The sequence below is a fragment of the Thalassophryne amazonica genome, chromosome 10 (genome assembly GCF_902500255.1).
Source record: "Thalassophryne amazonica chromosome 10, fThaAma1.1, whole genome shotgun sequence".
Taxonomy (NCBI): domain Eukaryota; kingdom Metazoa; phylum Chordata; class Actinopteri; order Batrachoidiformes; family Batrachoididae; genus Thalassophryne; species Thalassophryne amazonica.
This window is the reverse complement of record NC_047112.1, coordinates 66,509,961-66,526,307: the sequence shown is the minus strand read 5'-3', so window position 1 is coordinate 66,526,307 and position 16,347 is coordinate 66,509,961. Positions and strand designations below refer to the sequence as shown.

General features: G+C 40.1%; 1 protein-coding gene across 1 annotated transcript in view; it reads right to left on the bottom strand.

Annotated features, from left to right (window-relative positions):
• rad54l (RAD54 like) overlaps window positions 1-16,347 on the bottom strand; it is a 113,536-nt gene that overhangs the window by 66,963 nt on the left and 30,226 nt on the right. The window contains exons 3-5 of the mRNA XM_034180176.1: window positions 11,110-11,220; window positions 10,973-11,033; window positions 668-803 (exon numbers count right to left, since the gene is read on the bottom strand). Of these exons, the coding sequence (XP_034036067.1) occupies window positions 668-803; window positions 10,973-11,033; window positions 11,110-11,220 (308 nt within the window). The remainder of the gene's footprint in view (window positions 1-667; window positions 804-10,972; window positions 11,034-11,109; window positions 11,221-16,347) is intronic.

Sequence of the window (16,347 nt, the reverse complement as noted above, 5' to 3'; positions counted from 1 at the left end):
GCTGCAGTGTGTGCAAACCTGGTGACAAACTACAGGAAACGTTTGACCTCTGTAATTGCAAACAAAGGCTACTGTACCAAATATTAAACATTGATTTTCACAGGTGTTCAAATACTTATTTGCAGCAGTAACATACAAATAAATTATTAAAAAAAAAAATCATACATTGTGATTTCTGGATTATTTTTTTTAGATTATGGACATGCACCTAAAATGAAAATTTCAGACCCCTCCATGATTTCTAAGTGGGAGAACTTGCAAAATTGCAGGGTGTTCAAATACTTATTTTCTTCACTATATATATATATATATATATATATATATATATATATATATATATATATACACGTGTGTGTGTGTGTGTGTGTGTGTGTGTAAATAATCTATTTTGCTTAGTTTTTCACTCCCTTTTAAGGTTTATATTGATTGAATATGTAAAGGCCTCAAAAACTAGAAAATGTGTTTTTCTTTAGATTTAAGATGCACAATATCATTTCTATTTCATTTGTGTTTCTTATCGTTAAAATGATGTTTCTTTTCGGAGAATATTTACCTTGTGCAGCACTTTTTCTTTCCTAATAAATATATCAGACAAAAAATACAGTAATCCAAAAGTGATTCGTATACCTGAGGCTATAAACCAGCACAGACAGCAAATGTAGCTCACCTGTCAGCTTTGATGAGGTCATGGGCGCTGATGAACGGAGGCTCAAACAGAACCAAAGCACCTTCTGCAAACGGGTCATGAAGTGCCCGCCTGACTTCGGTGCGCCTCACACCGAGCGCACGTGCACCCAGCAAACCTGCAGGAAAGTCACAGTGCGAGTAAGTTTACTGCAGAATATGGTCACAAGATCAAAGTCACAGTGTGGGCAACAGTTACCACGAAGCATGGAAATTATAGGACATTATAATTGCCTAACGTCAAGGCCAGAAACTTTCCAGACCATCTAGTGGCTCTTCTAAGATAAGGCGACCATGAACTCAGAGCCTTGACAACCAGTTTATCTCCACGGGTCTCAGTTCATAGAAAAGACCTTTGTTCAGTACAAAGAACAATTATTCTATTTACATATGAAAGTATAATGTTTTGTTGTTGTTTAATCAATAAAAATGTTTTGCATATATTCCATTTAATGTAGCTTAAAGCAACCACATAGGTCTTTGTTTCATAACAATTTACCAACATGACAACTATTTTTAAGGCTCGTCAAGTGTTCATTTTTATAAGATAACTTCCTAGCGGAACTTTTCAGAATAAGAGCGAATTTACAGAAAAGCGTCTTTTCCTCCTTTTCTGTAATGTTACAATGCCACTTTCAAAACTTAACTTTTTCTAAATTCACAAAGACTTTTAATCTGGCTCCACAAATTTAGGAGAAGCCACCACAAACCATTTTCAAAAAACATCTTCACCTCTTCAGTCAAGCAAGTTTACAATGGACCTGACTGCTGAAGCAACAGCCCGTCCTGCTGGCAAACTCAGCCGACACTGAAGCCTTGGGATCACCGGGGAAAGCCAGAGGTTTAACCCCAGAAACCAGGTGGACTCAGGCTGCAAAGGCTCACCACAAAGGAGCTGAACCCGGCTATCAGCAACGGATGGACGGGTCATCACAACCACCTCTTCAACAGACCAGCAAAGTGACCGGTTAAAGGTTTCAGCAAGGGTTTTGTTGTCAATGGATGCAAAGTGGCTTTCATCATATTCATTTAATAAATGTTAAGAAAATAACTGGCTCAAAATTCATTACTAAATTCAAATCAGATTTATTTACTTAATTCCTTAAGCCTTATTTCCCTACTGTCTTTCATGTCTCACGATTAACAAAGGTGTCCATAAATGAACTTAGGTCTGAAATTTTCATCTTAGGTGCATGTCCACTTATAAAAAAAAATACATCAATATTTAGTAGATCCTCCTTTTGCAGAAATAATAGCCTCTAAATGCTTCCTATGGCTTCCAAATGAGAGTCTGGATTCTGGTTGAAGATATTTTGGACCATTCTTCTTAACAAAACATCTCAGGTTTGTTGGTTTACGAGCATGGACAGCCCACTTAAAATCACACCACAGTGAGGGTCGTTGTCTTGTTGAAAGATCCAGCCCTGGCGCAACTTCAACTTTGTCACTGATTCATGAACATTGTTCTCAAGAATCTGGTGATCTTGACTAGAATCCATGTGACCCTCAATTTTAACAAGATTCCCAGTACCTGGACTGGCCACACAGCCCCATAGCATGATGGAACCACCTCCTACTGTAGGTAGCAAGCGTATTTCTTGGAAAAATGCTGTGTTCTTTTTCAGCCATGCATACCGCCCCTTGTTATGTCCAAATAACTCAATTTTAGTTTCATCAGTCCACAGCACCTTATTCCAAAATGAAGCTGGCTTGTCCAAATGTGCTTTAGCATATCTCAAGCAACTCTGTTTGTGGTTTCCTATTTGAGACTGATTAATAATTTGAGACTGATTAATTAATAATGTTTAAGTTAAAGTTTCTATATCTTAAAATTACAGGTGGTGCCCTGGTTCATCCGGCGTAAAACTTGTGCCAAATACCTATGCGGATCTGGCTGTACCCGCTGTGGCAACCCCAAACAATGATGGGAGCAGCTTAAAGGACGACAACAACAACAACAACATACAGGGGTTGAATTAGTATGTGCATGTGCTAGTTTGTGCACGTATTATTCGAGCGGTGCATGTAATTTTATACTGCACTAGCACTGGTGCAAGTAACTTTATCCAAGTTTTATCAACTATAAGCACCAGTAGAATGAACCAATGAAGCAAAAAATAAGAAAAAAGTTGCTGTGCTCTATTTGTTGTGGAAAGCTGACAAATGTCGCCAGCGGCACTGTCCCTGGGTTCACAACATCCTCATGAGACGTTCCCAATTCGTGGAGTTTCATTATTTGCTGCAGGAGTTCCAGTCTGAGGACCTCCTGTCCCGTTCGCACTCGCACATGTAAACAAAGAAAAGAAAAAAAAAAAACTGGCTGCCGCTGCGGTTCCACGCTCTCTCTGCCCTCAAACTCTGTCATCATTGTGTTATAAACCAGTCACCATTTGTTTTATCATACATCTGTGTAGTTAATAAAATTATCTTCATGGACGATTAATTTGTGTGCGCACGTAAAAAAAAAAAAAAAAAAACTGGCTGCCGCTGCGGTTCCTTATGTAACCCGGGAGAGGTCACTTAAAGTGATATTTTTTCTGGCCATGATAATTTTTGCATTCCTTTAATTGAGCCCACAAATTAATAAAACATGCTTTCAAATTAATAAAACATGCACACGTTTTCCTGGCTGTGATAATTCGTGCGCACATTTTCCTTTAATTGAGCCCTCAAATTAATAAAACGAGCACACGTTTTCCTTTAATTCAAAATAAACTCCATAATATGAGCTAAACTGTCATACTCATGAGGGGGAGACGCTTCGCCCTCAGCATTCTTTTTAATGTGCTTAAACTCCAGATGATGCCATGCTAGGCAGCTGGAGTTCTCTGTGCACCCAAACCATGATGTGTAGTTAATAAATAAAATAATCTTCATGGATGATTTGTTCGCTCGAGCACGTGAAGAAAAAAAAAAACTGTCTGCCACTGCTGCTGCTCTCCCCTCAAACTCTCCCCAGAGAGGAAGAGTCTGACACATTAGAGGAGGAGTTTTAAGGTTGATATAAGACTGACTTTTGGTTGTGCAAGTAACTTTTTTTTGGTGCAAGTAATTTTTTGTTACTAGAACCAGTGAAAGTAGGTTAAAGAATGTATTTCGACCCCTGACATAGGTGGTGCCCTGGTTAATCTTGAGGAAATTAAATTCCAAATAATTATTGAATCTTAAAATTGTTAATTATTTTGGCGAGCCATTGAATGAGGTCCAGTCGGACATTTGAGGGGGCATTTGGGGGCGACGCCCCCTCACGTCATCAACCCCGCCCCCTCGGATGTGAGAGTTATCAAAAAATAAAAAAGAAAGAAAAAGAAATACTGGAAAATATAGCAAAATATTAGTTATTCAATAATATCACGTATTTAACAAATAAACAAAATTAATTAACTAAAGTAATTCATTTTAAAACAAACGGATATGGCGTGTGTCTGTGTTCAAGCGATTTGATAGGTTGAAGGGCCTTTCACACTGAATACTTTAGTCCAATCCGTCAACGCGTCCCAATCCGTCGACGCATCCGACGCATGACGTCAGATGCGTCGCTTCGGAAGCGGCAAGGGGGCGGAGATTGCCATGTCACACTCTGGCCGTTTCCACAACCTGAAAAAAGTTCAGCGATTGCCATCTTCAATTTGGGTCGCCTGAACCACAAAAAAGCTTTAAAAAACAGCAGTAGAACGATTCTCCCATCACCCTGCTGGGAGAAGCTTTTTTCAGCTACTTTTAGGAGTGACGCCGACCGAGGGAGGACTGACGACTTGATGGGATATTGATCGAACCGCGACAGTGGGCCGACCCGCACGGAGAAGCCAGCCTTCAGGCATCATCACTGGGCAGAGCGAGGCAGGCAGCCAGCCGGGGTGATGGAGCAAACCCACTCAGTCCGAAATCTCCCACTTTTTGGATATATGCGAAGTCCCAGTTTGCCCAACGGAGTTTAGTTCTGCAGCTTTATTCTTGTGAGAATAATGTAAAAATAAAACGCGACGTTTACTGAACTGCTGTGAAGGTTTAATGATCGGCTAACGTTAGCTTAGCCTTTTAGCACAGTTGATCTGAATGAACGCTTTAATTTCTAAATGGTTCAGTCTTTTTAATTTTGACCAAATAAAGCTACAGCTTTTTTTCAGACACCACAAAAGCTCAACTTTAAATAACTTATTTTTTCGGGCGTTTTTTCCATTGTTTTTTTTTTCCCTTTTTTTAATATATAAACTGTTTACGGTTTCTTTATATTTAAAGAAATATTTTTATTTGTCCCAATCAGGAACATTTGCTGTGCAGACAACCAAAACTTCCATTTATGAGCTGAACATCACGAAGTCCAGTCGAAAGAAAACATCTCTGCTCTTCAAAATAGGACAAAAGTGTCTTCAGCAACACCACCAGAGTTCAAAGCTGCAGAAGAGACCTTCATCTGGTCCCGAGAATCCAGCATAACATCACCTGCTTCTAAATAAAGGCTCTTTCAACAGCAACTATTTTATTATTTTTTAAAAAGCTGTTTCATTTTATATTTTAACAATAAATGAACGGATCATTAAAAATGTCCACGAAATCAAAGTCAAAAGACATTTGCACAAGTAGAAGCTCTCCACTTATTGCGCTCAAATTCATATTTTAGAAATGATTCTGTCCTGATAACAACATTAAAGGCAATTACAAATTTTGGCGAAATTACAAGTTGAAATGACCATTAAAAAAAATTCATCATGAGGTTTATGTCACAGAAATCCTACTTTACAATCACACTGCAGTCATTATTTCCTGTTGCATTTATAATAAACATTTGTATTTATTTACAGTGTCTATGTTTATGGTTGAAATGAGATATAAATAATCTACCAGACTTTAAAAAAATGTACAAATTTCCACGTTATTTTCTCTAAAAATAAATGTTTGTGGTTCCTTATGTTAAACAAGAAATTATCTAATCTGAAATCACAGGTGGTTTTCATTTACAGATGAAAGGTTTCTAAAGAACCATTTATTGATTTATTTAGCTATTTTAATTACAAGTGTTCTAAATTTTTTTTAACAGTAATCAGAAATTCTGAGGTAACAAACAACAACAAAAATTTCTAAGGATTTTTCTTCAGAAAACTGTTCCATAAATGAGCAGTCCTGTGACACGTTTGTTTTGTAGAGATCTGTGGTTTCTGCCACTAGTTTTCCATGTTTTGGCCCGACGCGTCGTTCCTATTGGACAACGCAAAGGCGCGTCACAGCTCAAGAGTGTCGAAAGTTGGACTGGACTGAACTTTGACTGCGTCAGCCTGCCGACCAGCGGCAATGCGCGCGCCCGTCACAAGCGTTGGTTTAGCTCGGTTTTTGACGCGACGCATCTGATGCATCTAAAAAGCAACGCGTCTCATTGAAAATAATGCTTTTTAGACCGATTTTTGACGCATCTGACGTATTCAGTGTGAAAGGCCCATTACTCAGTCAGTCTCTTACAACGGTGTAGCCTAAATACACAAGCTTTCCAGGAGTGCACCCAATTCATTACGCACGCTCAGAGGCACGTCCCCTCCAGTGCGCACTTTTTTTGGGGGGGGCGCGACCCCGCCCCCTGTGATAAACTCATCGCCCCCTTAATATTTTTTTCTGGCACCGGGCCTGGGTCCAGTCCAATTTAAGTCAATTCAGGATGTTAATAATTATACTTGCTACAGCATGATGCACCCGTGCGAGGTGCCATTAATCCCAAATTATTAAATTAAGTGATTTAATTTCACTACATATATAACCCCTGGCAAAAATTATGGAATCACCAGCCTCGGAGGATGTTCATTCAGTTGTTTAATTTTGTAGAAAAAAAGCAGATCACAGACATGACACAAAACTAAAGTCATTTCAAATGGCAACTTTCTGGCTTTAAGAAACACTATAAGAAATCAAGAAAAAAATATTATGGCAGTCAGTAACGGTTACTTTTTTAGACCAAGCAGAAGAAAAAAATATGGAATCACTCAATTCTGAGGAAAAAATTATGGAATCACCCTGTAAATTTTCATCCTCAAAACTAACACCTGCATCAAATCAGATCTGCTCGTTGACATTGACCCTGTGCCATGACATTGACCCTACGTGTCTTCTTGCAAGGAATGTTTTCGCAGTTTTTGCTCTATGGCAAGATGCATTATCATCTTGAAAAATGATTTCATCTTAGAAACATGGTGTCTAACCAGATCCTTACTCTGGATGGCATTACCCTGACCTCTAGTAATACTGTGAGAAATCTTGGAGTCATTTTTGATCAGGATATGTCATTCAAAGCGCATATTAAACAAATATGTAGGACTGCTTTTTTGCATTTACGCAATATCTCTAAAATCAGAAAGGTCTTGTCTCAGAGTGATGCTGAAAAATTAATTCATGCATTTATTTCCTCTAGGCTGGACTATTGTAATTCATTATTATCAGGTTATCCTAAAAGTTCCCTAAAAAGCCTTCAGTTAATTCAAAATGCTGCAGCTAGAGTACTGTCGGGGACTAGAAGGAGAGAGCATATCTCACCCATATTGGCCTCTCTTCATTGGCTTCCTGTTAATTCTAGAATAGAATTTAAAATTCTTCTTCTTACTTATAAGGTTTTGAATAATCAGGTCCCATCTTATCTTAGGGACCTCGTAGTACCATATCACCCCAATAGAGCGCTTCGCTCTCAGACTGCAGGCTTACTTGTAGTTCCTAGGGTTTGTAAGAGTAGAATGGGAGGCAGAGCCTTCAGCTTTCAGGCTCCTCTCCTGTGGAACCAGCTCCCAATTCAGATCAGGGAGACAGACACCCTCTCTACTTTTAAGATTAGGCTTAAAACTTTCCTTTTTGCTAAAGCTTATAGTTAGGGCTGGATCAGGTGACCCTGAACCATCCCTTAGTTATGCTGCTATAGACGTAGACTGCTGGGGGTTCCCATGATGCATTGTTTCTTTCTCTTTTTGCTCTGTATGCACCACTCTGCATTTAATCATTAGTGATCGATCTCTGCTCCCCTCCACAGCATGTCTTTTTCCTGGTTCTCTCCCTCAGCCCCAACCAGTCCCAGCAGAAGACTGCCCCTCCCTGAGCCTGGTTCTGCTGGAGGTTTCTTCCTGTTAAAAGGGAGTTTTTCCTTCCCACTGTAGCCAAGTGCTTGCTCACAGGGGGTCGTTTTGACCGTTGGGGTTTTACATAATTATTGTATGGCCTTGCCTTACAATATAAAGCGCCTTGGTGCAACTGTTTGTTGTGATTTGGCGCTATATAAAAAAATTGATTGATTGATTGATGATGTAATGACAGCCATCTCCCCAGTGCCTTTACCTGACATGCAACCCCATATCATCAATGACTGTGGAAATTTACATGTTCTCTTCAGGCAGTCATCTTTATAAATCTCATTGGAATGGCACCAAACAAAAGTTCCAGCATCATCACCTTGCCCAATGCAGATTTGAGATTCATCACTGAATATGACTTTCATCCAGTCATCCACAGTCCACGATTGCTTTTCCTTAGCCCATTGTAACCTTGTTTTTTTTTCTGTTTAGGTGTTAATGATGGCTTTCGTTTAGCTTTTCTGTATGTAAATCCCATTTCCATTAGGCGGTTTCTTACAGTTCGGTCACAGACGTTGACTCCAGTTTCCTCCCATTCGTTCCTCATTTGTTTTGTTGTGCATTTTTCGATTTTTGAGACATATTGCTTTAAGTTTTCTGTCTTGACGCTTTGATGTCTTCCTTGGTCTACCAGTATGTTTGCCTTTAACCTTCTCATGTTGTCTGTATTTGGTCCAGAGTTTAGACACAGCTGACTGTGAACAACCAACATCTTTTGCAGCATTGCATGATGATTTACTCTCTTTTAAGAGTTTGATAATCCTCTCCTTTGTTTCAATTGACATATCTCGTGTTGGAGCCATGATTCATGTCAGTCCACTTGGTGCAACAGCTCTCCAAGGTGTGTTCACTCCTTTTTAGATGCAGACTAATGAGCAGATCTGATATGATGCAGGTGTTAGTTTTGGGGATGAAAATTTACAGGGTGATTCAATAATTTTTTTCCTCAGAATTGAGTGATTCCATATTTTTTTCCTCTGCTTGGTCTAAAAAAGTAACCATTACTGACTGCCACAATCTTTTTTCTTGATTTCTTATAGTGTTTCTTAAAGCCAGAAAGTTGCCATTTGAAATGACTTTAGTTTTGTGTCATGTCTGTGATCTGCTTTTTTTTCTACAAAATTACACAACTGAATGAACATCCTCCGAGGCCGGTGATTCCATAATTTTTGCCAGGGGTTGTATATTGGTGCCCTCCATGTGAGGTGATTATTAAATTTCCACATTCTTTTGGTGCCGCCGTGTGTGGCCCAAGTTTAAAGTTTAATAATCTTAAATATTTCTAATTATGTTGGGCAGTATTGTCTCAGGGCCATTTTCTTGGTCTAGTTTGGTCATATCGCCTCTGGAACGCCGGCAGCATATCTCACGGCTGTGTTCTTGGTCTAAATTCCTATCTCTTCTGGAAGGCCATGACGTATACAGTTCTTTGCTTAACATGCTACAGCTACACAGACAAAACACAGTTTTACTTTTAGACATACCTTTCAGATAACAACACAAACAGTCACTGCAAACGCAAACACTTTTTCACCCAGTTACATAGCTCCACTGATCCACCCACCAGGGAAGGCCCGCCCACTTGAAGGTTGGGAGACGTGATGGTCTAGTGGTTAAGCATTAGGCTTCAGACCAGAAGATCCTTGGTTCAAACGACGTGAAGATTCCAGCGTTGTAATGGTGACTCTTTTGTTCAATGTGGGTGTGCTGTGCTGCAGAAATAATTTTTTCATACACATACAAACACACCGCAGTCCAGGTCCAAACAGATCAAACTGCAGGTACAACTGTCTATTACCCAGGAATAAATGATCATTTATAAGAAAAGGTAGCGAGTGAACAAACCATTCTGTGTTTTGTAAGCGCCTTATATCCTCCTCAACAGCGCCTTCGTTGTTGTTGTCATCCCGACACCTCCGCTCATCCTCGTCTTCTGCCGCGTAAGGCTCGAACATATACGGCTGGAGCCCCTCATTATCTTCACCGTCGCTTCGTTCATCAGAAACTTCCTCATCTTCTTCAAAAACAATCGATATGTCACTTAAATCTTCGCTATAATCGCTCACTATGCCTTCACTGTCCGTGTCTGTCGTGTTGGTAAACAGAGCCTTGCTTCAACACCTTTACTCGCATGACATCATATCCATCGCAGCGATAAAGTAGGTCAAGCTTGGAGGCGGGAAATATAAATTCTCATATGGGTAACGAAACGTCTAAATCCTTGTTCAGTGTAATTTTATGGTAAAAAAAAATAAAGACAACATGTGGAAAAAGCTTTTTTTATTCTTCAAGAATATGTAAGAACGTCATGGCATGGCAGGGATCCTTTAAGTTTGCTCATCACATAACATTACAGAGGTGGCGATCTCAGGCAGAAAATCCCCAACAATTATATAAATTTGTTACATAAAACATCACCTTGTATCAACATTAATATTTATGATCAGCCTGTTTTCTTAAACATTTTCATTTTCTGATATATTTCGAATACAGCTGAGCCAGAATGCCACTCACACCAGCAGAAAGGCAAAACATTTGCTATGAAGGGCCAAAAATTGAGAGAAGAGAATGCTACCAAAAAGTCAAGGAAAATGCAGGACTGTGCTTTGAGTGCTGGCCAAGGAGTTTGAAATAAAATCATCAGAACAGATCAAAACATATCAGGACCAAAGAACTGAGGACACTGTGAGAAAAGTCCAGGAATTTTAACAAGAGACCTATGCTGTTTTCAAGGAAGAAAATCCAGAACGTTTTAGGCTCAGCAAGACCCCAAGATGTTCTTCTGAGTTTGCAAACCCCATCAAATGTTTGCACATGCATCTATTTCAAGGTCTTGATTATGGCATGTCATGCTATACCAACATATACCAGAAATACCTCAATTCCCCCAACTGAGGTTTCAAATCCCGCAAAATCTCAGAATTCGCCGCTCTGTGAGATGTCAACAACATTGAGAAATGTATTAAGATGTTCTGATAAGGCTGCAATTTAACTGCTGCACACTGACAACAGCATCAAGATCGCAAGGTAAAACTCTTTGTATATTTATCACATTATAGCTATGAGATCAAAATCGCAGTCAGATCGGTGGCTAACCTCTGCACGTAGCTATGATGTCAAAGTCGCATTCAGCTCCGCGGCTGACCTTTGCACATAGCTATGAGATCAAAGTCACACCTGTGTGTTCTTACCTGTGTAATTAGGGATGGGAACTTTAAAGGGTTTGGAGAGGATACTTCGGATGAACTGCTCCTGTTGAAGGCATTTAAAAAGTAATCAGAGTGTGCCATCGAGCAGACACAGGCATCACGTACAGTTGGATGCTTACGTGTTTGTCAGCCTCCACACAGGCCACCTGATTGGTCATTTGTGTCAGAGGTCTCCTGAAGGGACAGGGAGGGATGTCTTGCAGCTCAGTTTCATCTCTTCCTCTTTTCCCCTGTCAACAAATATTCATCCATCATCTGCTGCTACCATTTAGTAACAGCTTTTAACTTTCTGCTCTCATATTCACTGACTTTGAAATGTTCATGTATCCATCCCCAGACTTGTCTACAGAAAACTAGCAATGAAACTGGTTATTTACAGGTATCATACCAAAGGGGCCCATTACTTAGGCAACCCATCATCTTGGCTTTTAGATTTTTAATTAATTTATATCACATTGTAGAAATTTGCTTTGAGTTTAAGGAAGATAATTGTAGAAATTTTTAGATTGAAAAGCCTCATTTGCTTTTTGTATTTGAAATGGCATAAGCAAACTAAAATGCTTGAAATACGAAGGGGCTGAATGCTTTTGCAAGCCACTGTATGTATGTATGTATGTATGTATGTGTGTGTGTGTGTAAAAGAGAACCATTTATCACTCAGCCATCACTAAGTCTGATCCTCATTATTCCCTCAGTTAAGAGGGTCTGGTCATCATTTGGATTACACAAACCTATGGACCCATTTTCATTAAAAATTATGGACGGAGGTGTAGACCATGAAAGTGACTGAGGAGAGATTTAAGTCGGCATTTGGAAATAGATCATATAATTCAGCACCTTTGCCAAAAAGGCTGTTTGTTGCCATTTTGTCTTTCAGCAGGACCTCAGGAATCAAACATGACCCAAGTGGATGTTGAAGGCCAAGGGAACCCCAACACTTCACCTGGCTATTGCAGATTGATGAGTACTTTCAAGATTGTGGGGAAAGAGTGGTTGTCATTCCTTGCAACTGAATGCTGAGAAACATTGTTCTTAAACTGTTGGACTATTTTTTTCACGCAGTTGCTCACAAAGTGAACTTTGAGCATTCATCTACTTTCCCAGTCTTTTGTTGTCCCTGTCCCAGCTTTTTTGAAATGTGTTGCAGGTATCCATTTCAAACTGAGCAAATATTTGCACAAAACAATAAAGTGTATCAGTTTGAACATTAAATATCTTGTCTTTGTGGTGTATTCTATTGAATATAGGTTTTAGAGGATTTTCAAATCATTGTATTCTGTTTTTATTTACATTTCACACAACGTCCCAACTTAATTGGAATTGGGGTTGTATATTTCATTTCACTTTAGTTAAGGTATATTAAGTTGCACTGCATTGTGTGGATGTTGTCATCATTAATTTTCATAGAGCACTTTGTGACATTCATGACACTCAAGTGAATGATGATAAAAGGTGATAGCATATCATGTCACTGCAATGCTCTGGCAGCTGTACACAGCAGGTACATTTTAAATGGAAAAAACCCACACTTACCTGGTACACGGTGCATGCTGGCCCGTGCAGATTGTAATTAAAGTGCACCCTTGTCAGCCGCTAATACATAGTAAGTAAAAAGCCATGCTTGCTACCTGACCTGAGTACCACGTGAACTGTGAAAATAAGGGCTTCAGTGAGCAGGTCGTAATCTATCTATCTATCTCTCAATCTAATGCAACCTATGTATGTACAGTGGTATGTAAAGGTTTGGGCACCCCTGATGATTTCCATAATTTTCCTTTCTAAGTCATTGGTTGTTTGGATCAGCAATTTCAGTTAAATATATCATATAGCAGACAAACACAGTGATATTTGAGAAGTGAAATTAAGTTCATAGGATTTGCAGAAAGTGTGCAATAATTCTTTAAACAAAATTAGGCAGGTGCATAAATTTGGGCACCCCAACATAAAAAATACATCAATATTTAGTAGATCCTACTTTTGCATAAATAACAGCCTCTAATCATTTCCTATAGCTTTAAATGAGAGTCTGGATTCTGGTTGAAGGTATTTTGGACAATTCGTGTTTGAAAACATCTCCAGTTCCGTCAGGTTTGTTGGTTTCCGAGCATGGACAGCCCACTTAAAATCACACCACAGATTTTCAGTAATATTCAGGTCTGGGGACTGAGATGGCCATTTCAGAACGTTGTACTTGTTCCTCTGCATGAATGCCTTAGTAGATTTTGAGCAGTGTTTCGGGTCATTGTCTTGTTGAAAGATCCAGCCCCGGTGCAACTTCAACTTTGTCACTGATTCATGAACATTGTTCGCAAGAATCTGCTGATATTGACCGGAATCCATGTGATCCTCAACTTTAACAAGATTCCCAGTACCTGCACTAGCCACACAGCCCCACAGCATGATGGAACCACCTCAGGGTTCTCCCCAGACAATGGAACAATGGCATTGCGCCATTATATTATTATGACAGTGCCATTATACTGCGCCGTGCTCTGATATTTTTTTTAATCCAGCCAGGCTGTTTGTGCTGAACAGACTGCTGCCTGCTTTCCCCTCCCCCGCCGGCAGCCAGCAGAGCAGAGTAACAGCGCTGCAGCTCAGAGAATGAGAGAGCACATGGTCTCTCAGTGAAAGAACAAAAACTCCATCAAAGTCTTCCAATAAAAAGAGCTCCTTTTGCCTATGTAGCTAGTGACACATTAAAGCTGCGACGCGAGCGACAGCAGCTACAGGTTGCAATGTAATCCCTATGGAAGGACGCATTGTGGCGCAAAGCCGAGCCAAGCCACACAACGCGATGGACGTGAATGAAGCGACGCAAATGAAGCAATTCTGAGCGATTGGCGCATTTGTGGCACGATCTCGCATCGCGTCGCACCGCCCTCCTCACCAAGTTGAAAAATCTGAACTTTTTCATCTTGTCGCGCTGCGATGACCAATCAGGGACTGAATATGTAGTGACGTGGAGATGTCTGGAGTTTGACTGAGTTGGATGTGAACATGTCCTGTCTCTGGTAGCCAGCCTTTGAGCAGGACTTATGTTCCTTTTGTCTTTTATTTCACAATTATGACAGAGTTTTTGGGGGAAAAGCGAGCAGCAGCCCTGCAGCAGCGAACAGGTTTTTTTTTTTTATTCACGTGCGCATGCACGCGAATCGTTGGTGAAGATGATTTTATTTATTAACTACACAGATGTATAATAAAACAAACAGTGACTGGTTTATGAACACAATTATGACAGAGAGTGAGCAGCATCACCGCAGGAGCAGCAGCGGACAGTTTTCTTTTTAATTGTTTACATGTGCGCGCATGAACGGGACAGGAGGTCCTCAAACTGGGTCCTGCAGAGGCGGAAGGACCGCTGAAAGCGGCCGTCATCCAGATGCAGCTCCTGCAGCAAATAATGAAACCCCCCGAATTGGGAATGTCTCATGACAATGTTGTGAACCCAGGGACAGCGCCGCTGGCGACATTTGTCAGCTTTCCACAACAATTAAGAGCATAGCAAAACGCTCCGTGTGATTAAGGTCCAGCATGTTGACTTGACTGACAACCAGAGCCGGCGAGCAGAATGAAAGCTACTCCTATTTGATGACGCACTGGAGCGAATTTTCGCAGCAAAAGCAAAACGACACACCAGGCAATGGTGGCACATCCACTGCATGCTGATGGATGCGAATTTGTGGCGTCACGTCGCGCCAGGTGTGAACGCGGCATAGGGCTTTATTTTACAGATGAAAGCCTTCATATTTCCAAAGTTTGCTCAAATAATCCGCAAAGACGGCGTGAGAGTGACGAGTCTCTCGTTCCCTCACAGAGAGAGGAGGAACCAGAGAGAGAGAGAGAGAAGGAAAAAGTGTGAGCAGCAGATGCTACACGCTGTAAAAAAGCAGCGAAGCAATTTTAATCAACCATCATCTTCACCACACAGCCTCAGTGAAACAATAAAGTGTGAAAAAGTGATTCAGAAAGCTTTTCCATCCAGGGTTTCATCTTTAAAAGAGCAAATTTACTTCTTTACTTCTTGCAGAAGCATTTTTTGTTTTCTTTTTATTATTGTTGTTTATGCACCAATACACCAGATCAAATTACTTCTTAGTAAGAACTCTGCAATAAATTTTATTCTGATTTGACAGGTTTAGCTCTTGTTCAAACAAGACAATTAGGGGTTATAATGTTTTTAAAAAGTATGCCATCCCACTCAAAAATGTTAAAAGGAAAAAACTAAACTGTCAACATGAGAGAAAAACTCTGTCTTACTGGATTAATTGGTACAGAGTGTCATTTTTGAAGAGGACAGCAAATGTTATGTCCATCAAACATTAATGTGTTGTTAAACTTTTCAATGTTTTTATTTTATTAACTTAGACAGAAACATGCAAAAAGGAACTTTGATATGTGTCATTTTTTTGTCTATTATTCTTGCTTTCAATGCATCTAAAACCAGACAAACTGACTTGCAACGCGTGCCGCCTTGGGTGACAATTGCCAACAGTGCCGCTATACTTAAAATTTCTGGGGAGAACCCTGCACCTCCAAATTTCACTGTAGGTAGCAAGTGTTTCTCTTGGAATGCTGTATTCCTTTTCTGCCATGCATACCACCCCTTGTTAAGTCCAAATTACTCAATTTTAGTTTCATCAATACACAGCACCTTATTCCAAAATGAAGCTGGCTTGTCCAAATGTGCATTAGCATACCTCAAGCAACTCTGTTTGTGGTGTGTACGCAGAAAAGGCTTACTCTGCATTATAGCATCATCCAGCATCTCCCTGTGCAAAGTGCACTGTATAGTTGAACGATGCACAGAGACACAATCTGCAGCAAGATCATCTTGTAGGTCTTTGGAACAGGTCTGTGGGTTGACAACAACTGTTCTCACCATCCTTCGCTTCAGATTATCTGAGATTTTTCTTGGCCTGCCACTTTGAGCCTTAAGTAGTACTGTGTCTGTGGTCTTCCATTTCCTCACTATGTTCCTCACAGTGGAAACTGACAGCTGAAATCTCTGAGATAGCTTTCTGTATCTTTCCCCTAAACCATGATGTTGAACAATCTTTGTTTTCAGGTCATTTGAGAGTTGTTTAGAGGCTCCCATGTTGCCACTCACTAGAAGAGATGCAAAGAGGGGAAACATTTGTAAATGGCCACCTTAAATACTCTTTCTCATGATTGAATTCACCTGTGTAAGGGGGTGAAGGGTCAATGAGCTTACCAAATCAATTTTGTGTTCCAATACTTAGTGCTAAATGTATTCAAATCAATAAAATGACAAGGGTGCCCAAATTGATGCACCCGCCCAATTTTGTTTAAATAATTATTGCACACTTTCTGTACACACTATAAACTTCATTTCA